Source organism: Castanea sativa, chromosome 4, assembly GCF_040712315.1.
Source record: "Castanea sativa cultivar Marrone di Chiusa Pesio chromosome 4, ASM4071231v1".
In the NCBI taxonomy this organism is placed as follows: Eukaryota; Viridiplantae; Streptophyta; class Magnoliopsida; order Fagales; family Fagaceae; genus Castanea; species Castanea sativa.
In genome coordinates, this window is record NC_134016.1 from 1,237,781 (window position 1) to 1,259,350 (window position 21,570).

The window sequence follows — 21,570 nt, forward strand, 5'->3', positions numbered from 1 at the left end:
CTATAGATAAATGTAGGCCTTTCTTCCAGTTGCTAAATAAATGGAAGGGATTTGAGTGGAACGAGGAGTGTGCCTTAGCTTTTCAACAGCTTAAAGAGTATCTTTCTCGGCCACCTATCATGTCTCGGCCAGAGGTTGATGAAACCCTGTTTGCCTATATAGCTATGGCCATTCATGTTGTCAGTTTGGTTTTGGTACGAGATGATAATGGTGTGTAGAGACCTGTCTACTATGTAAGTAAGTCTCTACAAGAAGCCGAGGTGCATTATTTACCATTGGAGAAAGCCAGTCTGGCTGTGGTGCATGCTACGCGTAAGCTTCCTCATTACTTTCAGTCCCATACTGTCGTTGTTTTAACTCAACTCCCTCTAAAGGTGGTATTGCGGAGTGTTGACTACTCAGGAAGCACAGCCAAATGAGGAACTATTTTGGGGGCTTTTGACATCAAATATATATCTCGCACTTCTGTAAAGGGCTAGGTCCTCGCCGATTTAGTGGCAGAGTTTGCTAAGCCTTCATTAGAAGAAAGTGCTATAGAGATGCACATGGAGGAAAAATCAGTTGGGATGATCTTGGGCAAGGAACTCCCGATGTGGAAGATATATGTTAACGGGCAGTGAATCAAAGAGGATCTGGAGTGGGACTGGTGCTGGATCTCTTGAGGGAATAACTTTTGAAAAATCCTTGAGGTTGGGGTTCACTGCCACCAATAATGAAGCGGAGTATGAAGCTGTACTAGTCGGGATAGATATGGTTCAGAAGATGGGTTGAAAGGAAGTGCAAATGTTCTCGGATTTGCAACTAATAGCAGGCCAAGTTGATGGAAAGTTAGAGGCAAAAGATTCGAGGATTCAAGAGTATTTATCCTAGGTCAGGTATTTACAATCTAAATTTGATTCTTTTACCTTGGTGCACATACCTGGGAGTGGAAATACACACGCTAATTCATTAGCTACCCTTGCAACGTCCTCAACGCAAAATCTACCTCGAGTCATTCTCGTTGAAGGCTTATTGAAACCTACAGTAATGGGTGGCAATGCCATTCGGACTCATCAGATTAGGGAGGGGCCTAGTTGGATAGATCCTATAGTATCCTTCCTTAAGAATGACATCCTATAGTCTTTGTGGAGTGATGATGTGTCATTTTTTAGTTTAATCATATTATCTAAGGGACTAGAAGTGATAACTTTAAACTTGGAGTACTAAAATTGCTCATGTTCATAATTTTAGAGACCAACAATGTATTTTTTTAGTTTTTGATTTTGATTTATTTATAATTCTAGTTTACAAAACAAGAAACTAATTTAGAGTACAGTTCAAAAGAAGCTCAATTTCTTTTTCTCTCTCAACGTGTCAGTCGTAGACAAGCAATATTGCCACCTAAGAAACAATATACATGCTTTTAAATGCTATCGTAATTTCTGATTAGCACTAACTCAGAATGGCAAATGATTATTGATCCGCAGATTTCTCTATTGGGCAGAAAAGTTACTAGAGTGAGCTTTGCAAAACTTAAAGAAGCAACAGGCAATTTCAATACACACAATTCCATTGGGTCAGGAAAGATTGGGATAATGTATAAGGCAGTGCTTCCAAATGGTTATCCCCTTGTAATTAAGAGGCTATATGAGTCTCAATCTTTTGGGAAACAATTCAAATCTAAGCTATTAGCTCTGGCTAGATTGAGACACAATAACATAATTTCCCTCTTGGGTTACTATAAAGAAAGGAAGGAAATGCTTCTAGTATACCAATATATATCAAATGGTAACCTTTATGGCTTGCTACATGCTGGGAAAGACAAGGATAAGATCTTGGACTGGCCTTCGAGGATTAAAATGGTCATTGGGATAGGAAGAGGCCTAGCATGCCTCCACCATAACTGTCATTTCTCAATAGTCCATCTCAGCTTGAGTTCGAATGCTGTCTTACTTAATAAGCATAAAATTCCTTTCTTATCCAATTTCAACAAGGAGTTGAACTCCTAATTTAAGCCATATTATACAAATCTCCACCTTGGCTTAGATCCCGTCAAGCCTCACAAACGAAATTTGCAGACTACCAAATACAAATACTTAACATGTCTCCACGTTGACAAGACATCTCTTAAGCCACAGATGCAAAGTGTTAATCAAATTAGAGCCTAACCAAAAGAACAAAGTGCAAATTATCAAAAAACAGCTTCCAAACTTGCCAATGAATGCCAAATGCACCTAAAGATGGTGCTAAATCCAAAATTAGAGTCCAAACAAAGTGCATATCACCACAAATGAAACTTCTCTATTACCTCCAAAAAAGGCCTTATGGACAAATTGTATCAAATATTGCAGTTACTCCACCTACAACAGTACTCCCTTTAAGGAAGTACATGTTCCTTCGACATGGGGCCATCATCACTAGGTTGTAAAACCATTCCTTCTTCAAACATGTATGAAAGGTGCAAACTAAATCCAAAACCCACTCACTTGAATGGCAAACAAATGATGAACTAGTCAATGCAAAATTAAAATCCTCATTACTATCATGTGCTACATTTGGATTAGAATCCCTCTTGTCCTTGTTCCGCAACAAAGGACAATCTTTCTTTCAATACCCTTTTTTTGTGACAATAGGTTCAGTCATCTTTCTCAAGTTTCTTATCATTAGAAATGCCCTTAACAATCAAAGCCTCAGTCATCATGTCCCTTTGAGCTTGCTTATCTTTCTTACAATACTCATTATTAGTCAAAGCATTTAACACATCATCAAACTTTATCTCATCTTTTCCATACAACAATGTAGTAATTAGGTGATCATAAGTATCAGACAATGAATTCAACAACAAGAGAGCTTTGTATTCACTCCTATCATCAACTTCCAAATTTTGTAAATCAGCAAGTATTTTATTGTAATCATTCAAGTGTTCGGACATAGAAATACCTTGATGATATCGGAAATGAAAGAGCTTCTTCTTCAAGTAGAGACAATTCTCCACACTTTTGGTCATATACTTGTCCTCCAATTTCTTCTAGCTAGGTTAAATCCTATTCAGGTTTTTTACTTTAAAACGGTTGGTTTCATTAGTTTTCCTGAGTCATCATATTACTATCTTCTTTACTTTTCTGCACTAAGTAATTGTTAGGAATAGTGCCCTTAAATCCTATCGTATGATGCTATGTATGTTATTATGTATGACTTAATGTTGTGTTTAATAAAGTTGTTTTTATTATTATCTAAAATAATGGTAACATGAATATTGAGATATTATCATATAATCCATGAGATGCATAGTATGTGATTTATGTGATTTAGTCACAGAAGATATAAATCACAAGTTCTTTATAAATTCAAAATTTTAGTTCATAGTCGGTGATGCAATTGGGCATTTCATTTGTGAAGACTATAACATATCAACTAAGATGATTTGTCTTGATCATGGAAATGGAGATTTCTAATTGGTATGTTGATATGTTTTAAGAGTTAAGACATATTGAATCGACATTTGTGAGATTTATTATTCTTCTAACGACTGTCAAATGAATAATAAACTCACGACTTATATTTGCATAAACTCTTAATCCTGAGAGAATAATGGACTTGATCATAAGGTGTAAGTTGTTTTGATATATCAGAAGTGAGATCTAAAGTAACGGTCAAAACCTCAGTATGTTAGGCGACCACATTTAGTATTGATGGAACATATATTCTCAAGATGGAATTCATAGTCTCATGACTTTGTATTACTACGAATATTTTATGAAGGGGTTGTATGTACAATAAAGTCTTGGGATATAATTTATAAATAAGGCCTAGAGTGCAACTATATTTTTATAGTGGTATTAAATATTGTTAATGGTAACTTTGGACTTGTCAAGAGTTGACAGAAAAACCCAAGGCCCATTGGAGCTAGTGTCTTATTGGTCCCTTTTGGTCCCACTCCAAGCCACACACTTAAGCCTAATTGGAAAGGCCCAAAAGACCAGCCCAATTAGATAATCAGTTAGAAACAAAAGGGAGAAATATACAAAATTTCCTGTAGAGAATTGCAAGAACATCATTGTGAAGTGGTGTATGCAAGTGTTAGATACTTTGACATTCTCTCTTTGTAAACTGATTGAGAGACCACACATCTTGGGCATTAGTGGAATTTGAGTGAAGATTGAAAGTGTTCTCAAGTGCTTCTGATCTAGAAAATTTTGAAATTCACCGCTCCAAGGTACACTCTCTTGTTCCCAAATTCTGAAACTTATATAGTACATGTTAACTTTTACGAATGAAGTAGATCCGTTATTTTTTCGCTGCGTACATGCATGTTTCCAACAGTAATATGATTGCATGAGTTTAGGGATCCAAATTTTTTATTAAAATACACACACACACACACTAATTTTAGCAATTTTGTTCAATAAAATTTTCCCCCCTTAACAATATCATTGATTTTTTAGAGTAATGTTACTTGCACAAACTTATCTACAACATTTTTCCAAACCGTTGAGGTACAAAGTCTTATTGGTTCGCATTTGAGCTCACCACTTACATCACTTTTTTACTTGTCAATAACTACTCACCATATTAGCAATTTGTAAAAAAATTTGTAACTCTAACATTTACCTCAGTTAAAGGCCATTAAAAAATTTATAGATCTAAAATCTAAAACAAAATATACAATCTCCAAAAAAACTAGTGCAATAACAAAAATTACCAATAGTAAAGTTAAAAATAATTAAGCCTAATTAACAAATTTTACTCAAAACAAACAACCAGTCCTTTAAAAAGTTTTAAACAAAATAATTGTATCTGTACCTAGCAAAAAACAAATGCATCAAAAACTCAAAAAAAAAAAAAAAAAAAAAAAAAAAAAAACTTAGCTAAGAAGCAACAAAGTCTACTGTCAGCGCCCCCCCCCCCCCCCCAAAAAACTTCAAGTCTTTTCTTCGTCCCTGTATGAGTTTAACCTAAATTTGAATAATTAATCTGAGTAACTTCTTAGCAAATTAATTATGTTACACAAGTCTAGTTTGTAAGGGTCTAAACAAAACAAACCATTGGAAATTTCTATCACAACCCAAACCCCTCCCCTCCCTTTCAACTCCTAGGTGCTTAGGTGCCAATGGACCATCAATGTGGTCAGCAGTTGAAATATTGGTTAAAGTGTTCAAAGTATCAATTTTTTTTTACTAGCTTCGCTCTTTGATATTTTACACTTTATTTTATAATTCCCTTTCAAAGTTAATAACTTTATGATTTTTATTTTTTAAAATAAATAAATAAACAAACAGTTAACAACTTTTTTGTGTTGGGCTTCACTCAATAAAGAGAAATTTGGGTCCATATGGATCTTTTTGTTAGACGCCCGCTTCATTTCTTTGTAACTATAAAGGTTGTGACCCACATTGACTCTATAATTTTCTTTTTTGAAAAATAATTACAATATGTTGCTAATTTCGTAATTCAAGCTTTTTTTCTTTTAAACTTCAAGTACTTTGTACATGGAGAAGTGTCCATTCAACTACAAAACGTTTGACATTGGCTCTGTAATGGATAGAAGAAAACGTTGTTAGCTTATGTAAGAGGCTTGTCCTTTTTTCTAGATGCAAGGGACCACGCGCTTTCTCTTTTTTAGCCACAAGTGTAAAGTGGTTCGCATTTGGTCTTACTCCTTTGAGTACTAATTACATAAGCAAAAGATTTTACAATCTAAGTTTCTTTTTTATTCCATCCAGTTCCTGTCGTCTTATTTCGTTCGTGTCAATACTCATGCTGCTAAAATCTCAAACCCAAATGGTTCTTAATTCAAGAGCTCTGGTTTTGCTCCACATTCTTGTCTGGTCATTGCCAAGTACACTTACCCTGAGTTCTGGTACCCAGAGCGATATCTCTTGCTTGAAATCTATTAGAGATTCCTTGGAAGATCCTCTAAATCACATAGCCACTTCTTGGACCTTCAACAACCTCACAGAAGGTTCTATCTGTGGATATGTTGGGGTCAGTTGTTGGTACATATCTGAGAATAGGGTTCGAGGTCTACAATTGGCCAACATGGGGCTCAAGGGCAAGTTCCCTAGGGGCCTTGTGGACTGCAGCGAACTTATAATCTTAGACCTTTCAGGCAATGAAATTTCAGGATCAATCCCACCTTATATCAGTGAAATACTGCCGGCTGTAGAAGTGCTCAAACTCTCAAACAATAACTTGTCTGGAGAAATTCCATCGAGTATGGGTAATTGCTCTAATCTGGAGGTTCTTATACTCGACAACAACAGGCTAACGGGTCAAATACCTCAGCAACTCAACCAGCTCATCCGTCTAGAAGTCTTTAGTGTTGTTAATAATTTGTTGTCAGGGCCAGTGCCAGACTTTGTCAACATCACTACAATCAAGCCTGAGAGCTATGTAAATAATAGTGGACTATGTGGAGGGCCTTTGGAATATTGCCGTAAAAAGCATAGATGGAGCTTTGAAATTTCTTTCAGGAGTGGGTTTGTAGTTGGTTTTGTGGTTTTTGCCTTTTCATATACAGCTTTTTTTACCTACTATTTTAATCTTTGCGTGGGATCAAACAAGAGGAATAAGATAATGCCAACAAATACTACAGAATTGACAGCGACCAGGAAGAACATCGCTGAAAAAGTTGATCAAGTTACCCAATTGATGAAGGTACTTTTTCTCACTCCGTTATATAATAAGGAAGAGTGCAAAGTAACATGAGATATTGATTGTAGAGAAAAATCAGTTTTTTTTTTTTTGAGAAATTAGTTGATGACAGTTTCTTACAATATTGATTCGTGATTGGTGTATTGCTTTGTTATTTGTTGTGGGTCAAATAATTGTTATATATAAATGGCATTTAGTCTATTCCACGAATTTGTTAATATTGTTAGTGATAAATGAAATTATTTCTTTGAAGTAATAAACAAATGCTTAAAATATTACTTAAGCAAAAATTATCTCATGACACGTGAACAGAACTAAAAATACATTACAAATATGTTCAACTTAAATTTAATATTTTATATATACTACTTTTTTTTATAGGTTTTTATATAAAACTGTTAATTACTTATGACACATTTAATTTTATATAAAAGAAATGAGTATATAAATTTATGATGTTATAACCTGTAAAAAAATTGTTAACAATTTTTCTATAAATTTAAGTTAGTTTCCTCACAAAATATAAAAAATTTGCTCACCTTTTTCAAGCAAAATAGCAAAAGAATAGTTAACTACATATGAACGTGTATGTATGTGTAGTATATATTGCTATATACAAAATATGTAATATATAATATTTGAAAGTGGAGAGAATTCAATTAAAGATTTTATGTGAATCCTTAAAGAGCCGTTGTAGGAAGGTCCCGAAAGCTTTAGTCGACCGGTCCAATCCTTAGTGGATTAGTATACAATGAAAATATTCTTAGTGGATTAGTATTCAATGAAAATATTCTTGGTGGATTAGTGCTCGATTGCAAGTCGATCAGTATAGTTATGAATTTGACCGGTCGAAGTGTGTTTACAATTAGTTGAGATGTGAGAAAAATAGTTTTTGCAGACTTTAAATGTAATGGTTTTGAAAGCATTTCCTTTGTGCCTAGGGCCAAGTCAAGATAATTTGAGGCCTAAGGCAAAAATTATAAAAGGGTCTTTTATATCTAAATATTACTTAAATAATATTTAGTTTATTTTTTATTTCATATTTATTACTAATTCATACTTATTAATATAAATAATTCACCCAAAGTGAGCTAATGATACTATATAGGTTTTATAAACTAGCATATTATCAATTTAAAAAAAAAAAGTTATTCAAACATTCATTTATTATATAGTTTAAGTGACACCGATCATATTGCTGTTACATCAGTTTGCAAGATTTTTGTTGTAAAATTTGTATTAGCTTTAGTTTTTTTCATATACTTAATAGAGATTAGGTTTCATTTCTATTAATTTTTTTTTTTTTTTTTTTGTGGAGAAAATACTAAACTTACTATAAATTTTATTACAAAAAGCTTATAAACTGATGATATGGCAATGATGTGACACTTCAACAAAAGAATAAATGAGTACTAAATTATTTTATGTGATTGGTGACATGTCAACTTATATGAGTTATATAATAAAACTTATAATATACTAGCATAACTCCAATATACAATGTGAATACTTATGTGAATCCTTAAAGAGCCGTTGTAGGAAGGTCCCAAAAGCTTTAGTCGACCGGTCCAATCCTTAGTGGATTAGTATACAATGAAAATATTCTTAGTGGATTAGTATTCAATGAAAATATTCTTAGTGGATTAGTGCTCGATTGCAAGTCGATCGGTATAGTTATGAATTTGACCGGTCGAAGTGTGTTTACAATTAGTTAAGATGTGAGAAAAATAGTTTTTGCAGACTTTAAATGTAATGGTTTTGAAAGCATTTCCTTTGTGCCTAGGGCCAAGTCAAGATAATTTGAGACCTAAGGCAAAAATTATAAAAGGGTCTTTTATATCTAAATATTACTTAAATAATATTTAGTTTATTTTTTATTTCATATTTATTACTAATTCATACTTATTAATATAAATAATTCACCCAAAGTGAGCTAATGATACTATATAGGTTTTATAAACTAGCATATTATCAATTTTAAAAAAAAAGTTATTCAAACATTCATTTATTATATAGTTTAAGTGACACCGATCATATTACTGTTACATCAGTTTGCAAGATTTTTGTTGTAAAATTTGTATTAGCTTTAGTATTTTTCATATACTTAATGGAGATTAGGTTTCATTTCTTTTTTTTTTTTTTTTGAGAAAATACTAAATTTACTATAAATTTTATTACAAAAAGCTTACAAACTAGGAAACACTTCAACAAAAGAATAAAGAGTACTGAATTATTTCATGTGATTGGTGACAAGTTAATTTATATGAGTTATATAATAAAACTTATAATATACTAGCATAACTCCAATATTTTAGACCTTGGAAAAAATGTACACTTAACTCACATTTTTCTTTAATTAAAAAAAAAAAAAAAAAAAAACCTTACTACCCCCATATTTGGGGGCCTTAGGCCATGACCCAAATGGCCTAGGCTTAGGGCCAGCCCTATTTGTGCCCCCAAGTCATCAAATTTTATGTTTGATCTCTAAGAGCATTCACATCCTATCTCATATATGCTACATGTTGATATATTTTAGCATCAAGGCACAAAAATTGCGCATTACTCGGTCTTGTAAAATCTTTGAATTGCCAAAAAAAAAAAAAATGCAATTGTGCTACAGTGTCATCTTAAATGTATGATGACAATGTAGCTCAATTGTAAACCAAAAAAATTATATTTTATTCTTTTTCACCTTTTGTTTTCTCTCACTCTCAATAGAAGCCCAATTTCTCTTCCTCTCACAATGTGTCAGTCGTAGGCAAGCAATATTGCCACCTAAAAAACAATATAAATGTAGTTAAATACTATTGTAATTTCTGATTAGCACTAACCCAGAATGGCAAATGATTATTGATACACAGATTTCTCAGTTGGGCAGAAAAGTTATTAGAGTGAGCTCTGCAGAACTTAAAGAAGCAGCAGGCAATTTCAGCAGACACAATTACATTGGGTTGGGAAAGATTGGGATAATGTACAAGGCAGTGCTTCCAAATGGTTATCCCCTTGCAGTTAAGAGGCTATATGAGTCTCAATCTTTTGAGAAACAATTCAAATCTGAGCTATCAGCTCTGGCTAGATTGAGACACAATAACGTAATTTCCCTCTTGGGTTACTGTAGAGAAAGAAAGGAAATGCTTCTAGTATACCAATATATATCGAATGGTAACCTTTATGGCTGGCTACATGCTGGGAAAGACAAGAATAAGATCTTGGACTGGCCTTCAAGGATTAAAATTGCCGTTGGGATAGCAAGAGGCCTAGCATGCCTTCACCATAACTGTCATTTCTCCGTAGTCCATCTCAACTTGAGTTCGAAGGCTATCTTACTTGATCAGAATTTTGAGGCCAAGATATCAAATTTTGGAGAGGCAATAATATTGAAACCTGGAGGGCTAATGTTTGTGAACTCAAGTGATAATGACATGAGCAATAGAGTTTTTGATGGCAGTGGGGTTAGGGAGTTGGATTATTTCAAAAAGGATGTCTATGATTTTGGCATTCTGCTTCTTGAGCTAATTACAGGAAAGGCACCCATTCAAATAAATAGTTATTCAAGCTGTTTGGATGGGAGTTGCATTGATTGGATTACTTGTCTTTTGACTTGCCCTTCTTTAATGTGCAATTTTATTGATAAATCTCTTATTGGGTTAGGTTTTGATAATGAAAATTTTCAGTTGCTCAGAATTGCCAGTGCCTGCATTAAGCCCTTATCCTGTCAAAGGCCCACAACCCTTGAATTGTACCATGCGATAAGCATCCTTGGAGAGAATTATGGCCTCATAAATAATGATACTGAGATATTGAGGCTATCTGAAATTGCTACTGCCAGTACTTCAAATGAAATTGTTGAGGTTGAAAGTACATAGATGATAGAACTACTGAAGCATGACAAACAAGTGGAGCATTAAGTCAGAATTCCTCCAGTCGTGGAGGTTGTTTGCTTCTTGTAATCTTTTGTTGTCCTCAGCATCTTTGTCACTTGTGGGAAAAGGTGTTTTATTTTTTTTAATTTTTTTTTTCGCATCCATAAGTTATGATTTAAGAGTGCATGGTCCAGATTGCCACAATATTGATGCTCTTTTTTCTTTTGGGTTGTATGCTATTGGCCGTTCTATAGACATATACCCTAATTTTTCAAGAAATGTTGTACTCACGTACTCGTACTCGAGTCCGTGCAACTTGGCAGATAATTTTGGCATTCCTAAGCTTTTTGCGGTTGATGAAATGAAATGACCAGAAGTGTTGATGAGCAGGAAAACTTTTTTGCAAAACACCTGTAGATTCACTTTCTTTGATGACATGTCAATTGTCAAGGAATTTCACAAAAAACATAACACCACAATTTTCTACCTTGAAAGAAACACACGTATTTTGGGTACACAAATTGTTGCCAATCCAAAATAATGGTAATAGAAAACGTGAACTCATTGGTTTGAGCCGTACGATAGGAAAAAAAAATGTTACAAAGTTGCAAGTTGAGTTACAGTGGACATCTTTATTAAAAACATCAAAGATGCAAGTTGAATTACAAAATTCTCAACAATTTAGGTTTTTAAGATATAGCTTAGGTTCTTAATGGTCAATTGAATTAAGAGGAAGGAAGGAGGAGTAGAATTAAATTGAATTGAATTGACTCAAAATTAGCCTAGTTCCATTTAACTTTATTCTACTCTTTTCCACTCTGCCTTCCTTCCCCCTCAATCCAGATGGGCTCTTAGATAAGGGATGATTTGTCGAATTCATATCTAACCAAGTATATAAGTCCATGTAAGCCTTAGATTATTGAAGTAATCTTCTAAATGTTTTGACGGCCATGCCATCACAATATTTTTACTTGTAAAAAAATGGTTTGGGTATAATGTCCCCAAAAACACGAGTTTGAAGAATGTTGACTTGACTCTGCCTTAGAAGTAATATTCGTAGATAGAGAAAGCGAAACGAAAAAGAACAATAGAAAACAATTGCGGGAGACATCCTCCGCCCACATTTGCATGAAACCATTCGTCTTTTCTCTGTGGCTCTGTGCACTGATACAATTACATTATCATAGAAAGTTTCGTTTTGTTGCAATAAATCTTTGTTTATTTATTTTGTTTCCCATCCTCTGGAATAAAAAAATAAATTGGAAGAAAATATCTAAGTTGTTCTTTCCTTGTAGCTTGCAGCTGCGGTACTACCAGTCAAAGTTGCCAATTCAGCACGAAAAGGACTCTGAAAACTCTCTCTAAAAACTATCATGGTATTTGTTTTAACGTGCTTGGTATTTGTGCTTTGTTTTGTAACCAGTTGTTAAGTGTGGAAATCAAAAAGTGTATGTTTCTAGCTGTATTCGAGGTCAGCTGGTCCTCCAAGAGAGAGAGAGAGAGAGAGAGAGAGGAAAGGAAGAAAAGAATTGGAATTGAATTTACAACATTCTTATTCCTTAATTCCCTATACAACAGCAACCTTTCCTTTATACACACCCTCTGTCCTGGCATAACTACTGCATAACTGCCACTAACCAACTCACTCACTAACTAACTCTCTAACCGTCACACTCACTAACTGTTGTCACACTCACCAACTGTAACTAACTAATTCTTATACAATACAATTGCTGCCATACCACTCAATATATCACTGCAATAACATTCCTAACAAGTTTGTTGGTGTATTTTGTTATATTTTTTTTTAATGTGTTTTGCAATAAACCAGGTTTGAAAAATGTTGACTTGATTATGGTTTTATCATTTTATTATTATAAGAAAAATGTTAATGGATATCCTAAACGCATTGGTTTAGGAACTATTTTTAGAAATATTTTTATGGAAAATGATAAATAAAAAATTAATTTTTTTGACAACTTTTTATATTTCTCATTAAAGTGGTTTTAAAACTTTCATAATATGGTTCATTAAAGCACTTGTTAACATGATCCTTATTATAATTATTATTAATTTTCTGAGTTATGCTTACCAATTACAGTTCGGCATTTGGTCTAGTTTGGTCCATTTCAGTTTAATTTGATCCAAATCTATCAATTTTAGTCCATTCCAGTCCACTTCGCTCCATTCGATACACTTTTGACTAATTTAGTCCACTTCGATGTACCTACTTAAGAGTATTTTCATCAGTCCATGTATAATAGAAAAAAGTGTAGAATTTACATAGTTTTGATTAAAAATTACTCACATTAGTACATGTATATAATTGTGTAAATTTACAATTTTGCTACAGTAACCATATAAATTTACACTTTTTAACATTATTCATTTTGTATTTAGTTGTCTATTATTTCTTTATGTATCTCAAAGATGAAAGAAGAGAGAGTATTGTGGTTATTGTGTGTAAAGAAAGAGAAACGATAAAATAAAAAAATAAAAAAACTAAGGAAAATTGATATTTTAATGAAATGTAATGTAAAATAAATAATCTAATGTGGGGTGTTTTGAAAAGTAAGTATGTAAAATAGAAAAAGTAAGTTTTTATGCTAAAATAGACAAGAACTTTTGCATGAGTTGATGTGAATGCTCTAAGAATGGGAAAAGAAAAGTTTAGGTTGAGAGTACTATCAATTATCTGAGTAATATCAATTGTAACTGTAGGGACAGAATGGTTAAAATACGCTTTTGGGCCTTGGGCCTGATGTAGGGGTATTTGCATGTTCAAGTAGGGCTTTGGAGCCCACAGGCAAACCATTGCTTGAAAGGTTGCTAGGGTTGTCTGAGGAGGGGCATCTCCTCGGCCAAGTTAGGTGAAGATTGTGTAATGCCTCAGGATGTTTGGGAGGAAGTTCTGGAAGGTTTGTTGGATGGAAGTACATTCTACAAAAGTATAGAGAGGAAGAACGTATGAGAAATATCAGGAAAAAAGCTGCTACCCCCGCATTAAAGACTCTGCACCTACCTCTCTGGCCGCATTAATAGGGAAGTGACCTCTGAATAGTAGTGATCAGCCTTACAACTATTGTTTGAAGACTCCAAGAAGATGGTGGATGGGACAAGTATCTATTTTATGATGATCTGATTCACACATAGAGGACGGGAAAGGGAGGACAGGATGATATAAAAGATAAAGAAAGATCAACAAGGAGGGGGAGGAGAAACGGAAGAGAAAAACACTGTACACACTATTATCAGTTGTAATTGATATTTAATAATAAGAGAAGCACTGTATATCATCCTTATGTCCGAGGAGAGATTTTATAGGAAATCGGCTTTTCGCTTGTGAGTTGGGAATTTAGCCCTTTATCTTTGTTCTTTAGACGCCCAAAAAACCTAGGTTTTAAGCCCACTTTCTACAAAATTCATTATTTTAGGCCTTTTGGGCCTGTTCCATGTACACGTTTGGGTCTAGGTACAAATTGTGCACTTACAATTGGCGCCGTCTGTGGAAAATCTTGTGTTTGAGGACGTCTAGCACTATGGTAGGCTCAGGCCCACAACGTGCAGAGTTCATGGGGTCCTAGCGTGAGGACCATTTCTTGCATCTTGAGCGGGAAAGAGATAGGGAAGGCAACGTGCATACGGAGCACACCGGGAGGAGCCATTCACGAAGTGGAAGCAAAATTCCTCATGAGGAGAATGAGAAGGCCATGCAAATGGAGATTGACTATCTGAAGAAGAAGCTGCGTCACGAGAGGTAGAGGCGAACTCCTTCTTCTTCTAACCTTTCTTCTGAAGGTTCCTAGGGTGGTAGTTATCGGCCTAGGTCAAGGACTCCCCCTAGCGAGTCGTTCTCTTTTGAAGAGGAATACCCTCATGTTCGTGGTAGCAGGAAGACTTCTTCTAGGGGCTTGGGAAGTGACGCTATGAGCAGGGCGCTGCGTCAGATCTCCAAGTCACCTTTCACACGTAGGGTGGAGAAAGGGAAGCTCCCACAACGGTTCACTCAACCAACTTTCACTATCTATAATGGTCGAATAGACCATGTGGAGCATGTGAGTCATTTTAATCAAAGAATGACAGTACACTCTAAGAATGAAACTTTGATGTGCAAAGTTTTCCCTTCTAGCTTAGGACCTGTTGCGATGAGGTGGTTTAACGGGCTGAAGGTGGGTTCTATTGATTCTTTCATGGAACTCATTAAGGCATTCGGCTCAATCTTCGTCACCTGTAGTAAGGTTCCTCAACCTTTGGATTCGTTGTTGTCCATGGCCATGCGAGAAGGCGAAACCCTCAAAACATATTCTGACAGATACTGGGAGATGTTCAATGAGATTGATGGTGACTTTGATGATGTAGTTGTACGGACTTTTAAAGTTGGTCTCCTTACTGAGCATGATTTACGCAAGTCTCTGACCAAAAAGCCCGTAAGGAGTGTACGTTGGCTCGTGGACCGAATTGATGAGTATAAGCGAGTTGAGGAAGATCAACAGCAAGGAAAGGGAAAGGCGAAGGTTATCCCTAATGAAAGACAAGGCAAAGGCGAAGGGAAATACTCTGCTTATTTTGGGTTTCTCAGAAGAAGACAAGGTTGGGACTATCCAACCGCATGATGATGCCTTGGTTGTTACGGTGAGGATAGGGGGCTACGATGTAAGAAGGGTAATGATTGATGAGGGTAGCGGTGCAGATATTATGTATTCTAACTTATTTAAGGGGCTCAACTTGAGACTTAAGGATCTTACGGCTTATGATTCGTCGTTGATAAGCTTCGAAGGAAGGGCTGTGATACCGAAAGGAAATTATTGGGAGCCAATCTGTGGCAAGACAGTGTATATCGGCAGCAATTATGCATCAACCTAGGCCAGAGTCCTCTGCCTCGGTTGCTGGGGCTTCATAGCAATTAATGTCTTTGGCAACACCTAATGTCGTGGTAGTAGAGGAAGCTACATGTGAGGAGTTAGAGAAAGTTCTTATAAACGATGACCCTGAGAAGTTCTTTCAGGTGGGAGCTCAGTTGCCAGTTCAGGAGAAGTTGGAGTTGGTTGTGTTTTTAAAGAACAATATAGATGTATTTGCTTGGGACGCTTATGAGGCCCCTAGGGTTGATCTTAGCTTCATCTGCCATCACTTAAATGTCAATCCGGCCGCCGTTCCGAGGAGGCAACCACCTTGGCGTTCTTCTAAGGAACACTCTGAAGCTGTCAAGGAGGAGGTGCTCAAGCTCAAGAAGGCTGGTGCAATTAAGGAGGTGTTTTATCCGGAATGGTTGGCCCACATAGTAATCATGAAGAAGAAGAACGGGAAATGGAGAGTGTGTGTGTACTTCACGGACTTGAACAAGGCCTGTCCTAAAGATTCATTTCCAATGCCTCGTATAGATCAGCTAGCGGACGATACAGTTGGGCATCCTCGGATGAGTTTTTTGGATGCTTTCCAGGGTTATCATCAGATACCTTTGGCTCTGGGTGATCAAGAGAAGACAGACTTCATTACACCTACAGGAAATTATCATTATAAGGTGATGCCTTTTGGTTTGAAGAACACAGGGGCTACCTATTAGAAGATGATGACCAGGATGTTTGAAGCACAATTGGGGAGCACAATTGGGGGGCACAATTGAAGTATACGTGGATGACATGGTAGTGAAGAGCAAGATGGTACACACGCATGTAGAAGATCTAAATGACACATTTCAGATGCTGAGGAAATACAAATTGCGTCTTAATGCCTCTAAATGCTCCTTCGGTGTGGGATCAGGTAAATTCCTCGTCTACATGGTGACTCACAAAGGAATTAAAGTCAATCCTGCGCAAGTCAGGGCAATCAACAGCTTGCAACCACCTCGGAACCCGAAGGAGGTCCAAAAGCTTATTAGAATGACTGCTGCCCTTAACAGGTTTATCTCTCGATCTGTATATAGATGTAGGCCTTTCTTCTAGTTGCTAAATAAATGGAAGGGATTTGAGTGGAACGAGGAGTGTGCCTTAGCTTTTCAGCAGCTTAAAGAGTATCTTTCTTAGCCACCTATCATGTCTTGGCCAAAGGTTGATGAAACCCTATTTGCCTATATAGCTGTGGCCATTCATGCTGTTAGTTTGGTTTTGGTACGAGATGATAATGGTGTGCAGAAACCTGTCTACTATGTAAGTAAGTCGCTACAAGAAGCCGAGGTGCGTTATTTACCATTGGAGAAAGCCATTCTGGCTGTGGTGCATGCTACGCGTAAGCTTCTTCATTACTTTCAGTCCCATACTGTTGTTGTTTTAACTCAACTCCCTCTAAAGGTGGTATTGCGGAGTGCTAACTACTTGGGAAGGATAGTCAAATAGGGAACTATTTTGGGGGCTTTTGACATCAAATATATGTCTCGCACTTCTGTAAAAGGCCAGGTCCTTGCCGATTTAGTGGAAAAGTTTGCTGAGCCTTCGTTAGAAGAAAGTGCTATAGAGATGCACATTGATGAAAAATTTGTTCGCATGATCTTGGGCAAGGAACTCCCGATGTGGAAGCTATATGTTGACGGGGCAGCGAATCAAAGAGGATTTGGAGTGGGACTGGTGCTGGAATCTCCTGAGGGAATAACTTTTGAAAAATCCTTGAGGTTAGGGTTCACTGCCACCAATAATGAAGCGGAGTATGAAGCTGTACTAGTCGGGATGGATATGGTTCAGAAGATGGGTGGAAAGGAAGTGCAAATGTTCTCAGATTTGCAACTAATAGTAGGCCAAGTTGATGGAAAGTTAGAGGCAAGAGATCCGAGGATGTAAGAGTATTTATCCCAAGTCAGGTATTTACAATCTAAATTTGATTCTTTTACCTTAGTGCACATACCTAGGAGTGTAAATACACACGTTGATTCATTAGCTACCCTTGCAACATCCTCGACGCAAAATCTACCTCGAGTCATTCTTGTTGAAGGCTTATTGAAACCTACAGTAATGGGTGGCAATGCCATTCAGACTCACCAGATTAGGAAGGGGCCTAGTTGGATAGATCCTATAGTATCCTTCCTTAAGAATGACATCCTATAGTCTTTGTGGAGTGATGATGTGTCATTTTTTAGTTTAATCATATTATCTAAGGGACTAGAAGTGATAACTTTAAACTTGGAGTACTAAAATTGCTCATGTTCATAATTTTAGAGACCAACAATGTATTTTTTTAGTTTTTGATTTTGATTTATTTATAATTCTAGTTTACAAAACAAGAAACTAATTTAGAGTACAGTTCAAAAGAAGCTCAATTTCTTTTTCTCTCTCAACGTGTCAGTCGTAGACAAGCAATATTGCCACCTAAGAAACAATATAAATGCTTTTAAATGCTGTCGTAATTTCTGATTAGCACTAACTCAGAATGGAAAATGATTATTGATTCGCAGATTTCTCTATTGGGTAGAAAAGTTACTAGAGTGAGCTTTGCAAAACTTAAAGAAGCAACAGGCAATTTTAACACACACAATTCCATTGGGTTGGGAAAGATCGGGATAATGTACAAGGCAGTGCTTCCAAATGGTTATCCCCTTGTAATTAAGAGGCTATATGAGTCTCAATATTTTGGGAAACAATTCAAATCTAAGCTATTAGCTCTGGCTAGATTGAGACACAATAACATGATTTCCCTCTTGGGTTACTATAAAGAAAGGAAGGAAATGCTTCTAGTATACCAATATATATCAAATGGTAACCTTTATGGCTTGCTACATGCTGGGAAAGACAAGGATAAGATCTTGGACTAGCCTTCGAGGATTAAAATGGTCATTTGGATAGGAAGAGGCCTAGCATGCCTTCACCATAACGGTCATTTCTCAATGGGCCATCTCAGCTTGAGTTCAAATGCTATCTTACTTAATAAGCACAAAATTCCTTTCTTATCCAATTTCAACAAGGAGTTGAACTCCTAATTTAAGCCATATTATACAAATCTCCACCTTGGCTTAGATCCCGTCAAGCCTCGCAAACGAAATTTGCAGACTACCAAATACAAATCCTTAACATGTCTCCATGTTGACAAGACATTTCTTAAGCCACAGATGCAAAGTGTTAATCAAATTAGAGCCTAACCAAAAGAACAAAGTGCAAATTATCAAAAAACAGCTTCCAAACTTGCCAATGAATGCCAAATGCACCTAAAGATGGTGCTAAATCCAAAATTAGAGTCCAAACAAAGTGCATATCACCACAAATGAAACTTCTCTATTACCTCCAAAAAAGGCCTTATGGACAAATTGTATCAAATATTGCAGTTACTCCACCTACAACAGTACTCCCTTTAAGGAAATACATGTTCCTTCGACATGGGGCCATCATCACTAGGTTGTAAAACCATTCCTTCTTCAAACATATATGAAAGGTGCAAACTGAATCCAAAACCCACTCATTTGAATGGCAAACAAATGATGAACTAGTCAATGCAAAATTAAAATCCTCATTACTATCATGTGCTACATTTGCATTAGAATCCCTCTTGTCCTTGTTCCGCAACAAAGGACAATCGTTCTTTCAATACCCTTTTTTTGTGACAATAGGTTCACTCATCTTTCTCAAGTTTCTTATCATTAGAAATGCCCTTAACAATCAAAGCCTCAGTCATCGTGTCCCTTTGAGCTTGCTTATCTTTCTTACAATACTCATTATTAGTCAAAGCATTTAACACATCATCAAACTTTATCTCATCTTTTCCATACAACAGTGTAGTAATTAGGTGATCATAAGTATCAGACAATGAATTCAACAACAAGAGAGCTTTATATTCACTCCTATCATCAACTTCCAAATTTTGTAAATCAGCAAGTATTTTATTGTAATCATTCAAGTGCTCAAACATAGAAATACCTGGATGATATCGGAAATGAAAGAGCTTCTTCTTCAAGTAGAGACAATTCTCCACACTTTTGGTCGTATACTTGTCCCCCAATTTCTTCTAGCTAGGTTAAATCCTCTTCAAGTTTTTTACCTTAAAACGGTTGGTTTCATTAGTTTTCCTGAGTCATCATATTACTATCTTCTTTACTTTTCTGCACTAAGTAATTGTTAGGATTAGTGCCCTTAAATCCTATTGTATGATACTATGTATGTTATTATGTATGACATTATGTATGACTTAATGTTGTGTTTAATAAAATTGTTTTATTATTATCTAAAATAATGGTAACATGAATATTGAGATATTATCATATAGTCCATGAGATGCATAGTATGTGATTTATGTGATTTAGTCACAGAAGATATAAATCACAAGTTCTTTGTAAATTTAGAATTTTAGTTCGTAGTCGGTGATGCAATTGGGCATTTCATTTGTGAAGACTATAACATATCAACTAAGATGATTTGTCTTGATCATGGAAATGGAGATTTCTAATTGGTATGTTGATATGTTTTAAGAGTTAAGACATATTGAACTGGACCGCTGTGAGATTTATTATTCTTCTAACGACTGTCAAATGAATAATAAACTCACGACTTATATTTGCATAAACTCTTAATCCTGAGAGAATAATGGACTTGATCATAAGGTGTAAGTTGTTTTGATATATCAGAAGTGAGATCTAAAGTAACGGTCAAAACCTCAGTATGTTAGGCGACCACATTTAGTATTGATGGAACATATATTCTCAAGATGGAATTCATAGTCTCATGACTTTGTATTACTACGAATATTTTATGAAGGGGTTGTATGTACAATAAAGTCTTGGGATATAATTTATAAATAAGGCCTAGAGTGCAACTATATTTTTATAGTGGTATTAAATATTGTTAATGGTAACTTTGGACTTGTCAAGAGTTGACAGAAAAACCCAAGGCCCATTGGAGCTAGTGTCTTATTGGTCCCTTTTGGTCCCACTCCAAGCCACACACTTAAGCCTAATTGGAAAGGCCCAAAAGACCAGCCCAATTAGATAATCAGTTAGAAACAAAAGGGAGAAATATACAAAATTTCCTGTAGAGAATTGCAAGAACATCATTGTGAAGTGGTGTATGCAAGTGTTAGATACTTTGACATTCTCTCTTTGTAAACTGATTGAGAGACCACACATCTTGGGCATTAGTGGAATTTGAGTGAAGATTGAAAGTGTTCTCAAGTGCTTCTGATCTAGAAAATTTTGAAATTCACCGCTCCAAGGTACACTCTCTTGTTCCCAAATTCTGAAACTTATATAGTACATGTTAACTTTTACGAATGAAGTAGATCCGTTATTTTTTCGCTGCGTACATGCATGTTTCCAACAGTAATATGATTGCATGAGTTTAGGGATCCAAATTTTTTATTAAAATACACACACACACACTAATTTTAGCAATTTTTTTCAATAAAATTTTCCCCCCTTAACAATATCATTGATTTTTTAGAGTCATGTTACATGCACAAACTCATCTACAACATTTTTACAAACCGTTGAGGTACAAAGTCTTATTGGTTTGCATTTGGGCCAACCACTTACATCACTTTTTTACTTGTCAATAACCACTCACCATATTAGCAATTTGTAAAAAAAATTGTAACTCTAACATTTACCTCATTTAAAGGCCATTAAAAAATTTATAGATCTAAAATCTAAAACAAAATATACAATCTCCAAAAAAACTAGTGCAATAACAAAAATTACCAATAATAAAGTTAAAAATAATTAAGCCTAATTAACAAATTTTACTCAAAACAAACAACCAGTCCTTTAAAAAGTTTTAAACAAAATAATTGTATCTCTACCTAGCAAAAAACACATGCATCAAAAACTCAAAAAAAAAAAAAAAAAACTTAGCTTAGAAGTAGCAAAGTCTACTGTCAGAGCCCCCCCCCCCCCCCCAAAAAACTTCAAGTCTTTTCTTCGTCCCTGTATGAGTTTAACCTAAATTTGAATAATTAATCTGAGTAACTTCTTAGCAAATTAATTATGTTACACAAGTCTAGTTTGTAAGGGTCTAAACAAAACAAACCATTGGAAATTTCTATCACAACCCAAACCCCTCCCCTCCCTTTCAACTCCTAGGTGCTTAGGTGCCAATGGACCATCAATGTGGTCAGCAGTTGAAATATTGGTTAAAGTGTTCAAAGTATCAATTTTTTTTTACTAGCT

The 21,570-nt window shown here is 35.5% G+C and overlaps 3 protein-coding genes across 3 annotated transcripts; all 3 read left to right on the forward strand.

The window, feature by feature from the left end:
• Positions 1-603: 603 nt before the first annotated feature.
• Positions 604-1,988, forward strand: LOC142631399 (probably inactive leucine-rich repeat receptor-like protein kinase At5g48380). Its single transcript, XM_075805567.1, has 2 exons — positions 604-766; positions 1,441-1,988. Exons 1-2 carry the CDS (start codon positions 604-606, stop codon positions 1,986-1,988), a joined length of 711 nt encoding a protein of 236 aa, XP_075661682.1.
• Positions 1,989-5,736: 3,748 nt separating this feature from the next.
• LOC142632214 (probably inactive leucine-rich repeat receptor-like protein kinase At5g48380) lies at positions 5,737-10,499 on the forward strand. Its single transcript, XM_075806635.1, has 2 exons — positions 5,737-6,636; positions 9,495-10,499. The coding sequence occupies exons 1-2, from the start codon at positions 5,737-5,739 to the stop codon at positions 10,497-10,499; spliced, it is 1,905 nt and encodes a 634-aa protein (XP_075662750.1).
• Positions 10,500-15,402: 4,903 nt separating this feature from the next.
• On the forward strand, positions 15,403-16,828 carry LOC142631401 (uncharacterized). The gene is made up of 4 exons (XM_075805568.1): positions 15,403-15,810; positions 15,937-16,017; positions 16,196-16,411; positions 16,520-16,828. Exons 1-4 carry the CDS (start codon positions 15,403-15,405, stop codon positions 16,826-16,828), a joined length of 1,014 nt encoding a protein of 337 aa, XP_075661683.1.
• Positions 16,829-21,570: the final 4,742 nt, after the last annotated feature.

Coding starts and splice junctions, on each gene's coding strand:
- LOC142632214 (XM_075806635.1), top strand. CDS start 5,737: ATGCTGCTAAAATCTCAAACCCAAATGGTTCTTAATTCAAGAGCTCTG. Junction 6,637..9,494: donor AAGTTACCCAATTGATGAAG/GTACTTTTTCTC, acceptor ATTGATACACAG/ATTTCTCAGTTGGGCAGAAA.
- LOC142631401 (XM_075805568.1), top strand. CDS start 15,403: ATGTCTTTGGCAACACCTAATGTCGTGGTAGTAGAGGAAGCTACATGT. Junction 15,811..15,936: donor AGAAGAACGGGAAATGGAGA/GTGTGTGTGTAC, acceptor GATGCTTTCCAG/GGTTATCATCAGATACCTTT. Junction 16,412..16,519: donor ACAGGTTTATCTCTCGATCT/GTATATAGATGT, acceptor TATCTTTCTTAG/CCACCTATCATGTCTTGGCC.
- LOC142631399 (XM_075805567.1), top strand. CDS start 604: ATGTTAACGGGCAGTGAATCAAAGAGGATCTGGAGTGGGACTGGTGCT. Junction 767..1,440: donor AGATATGGTTCAGAAGATGG/GTTGAAAGGAAG, acceptor GCACTAACTCAG/AATGGCAAATGATTATTGAT.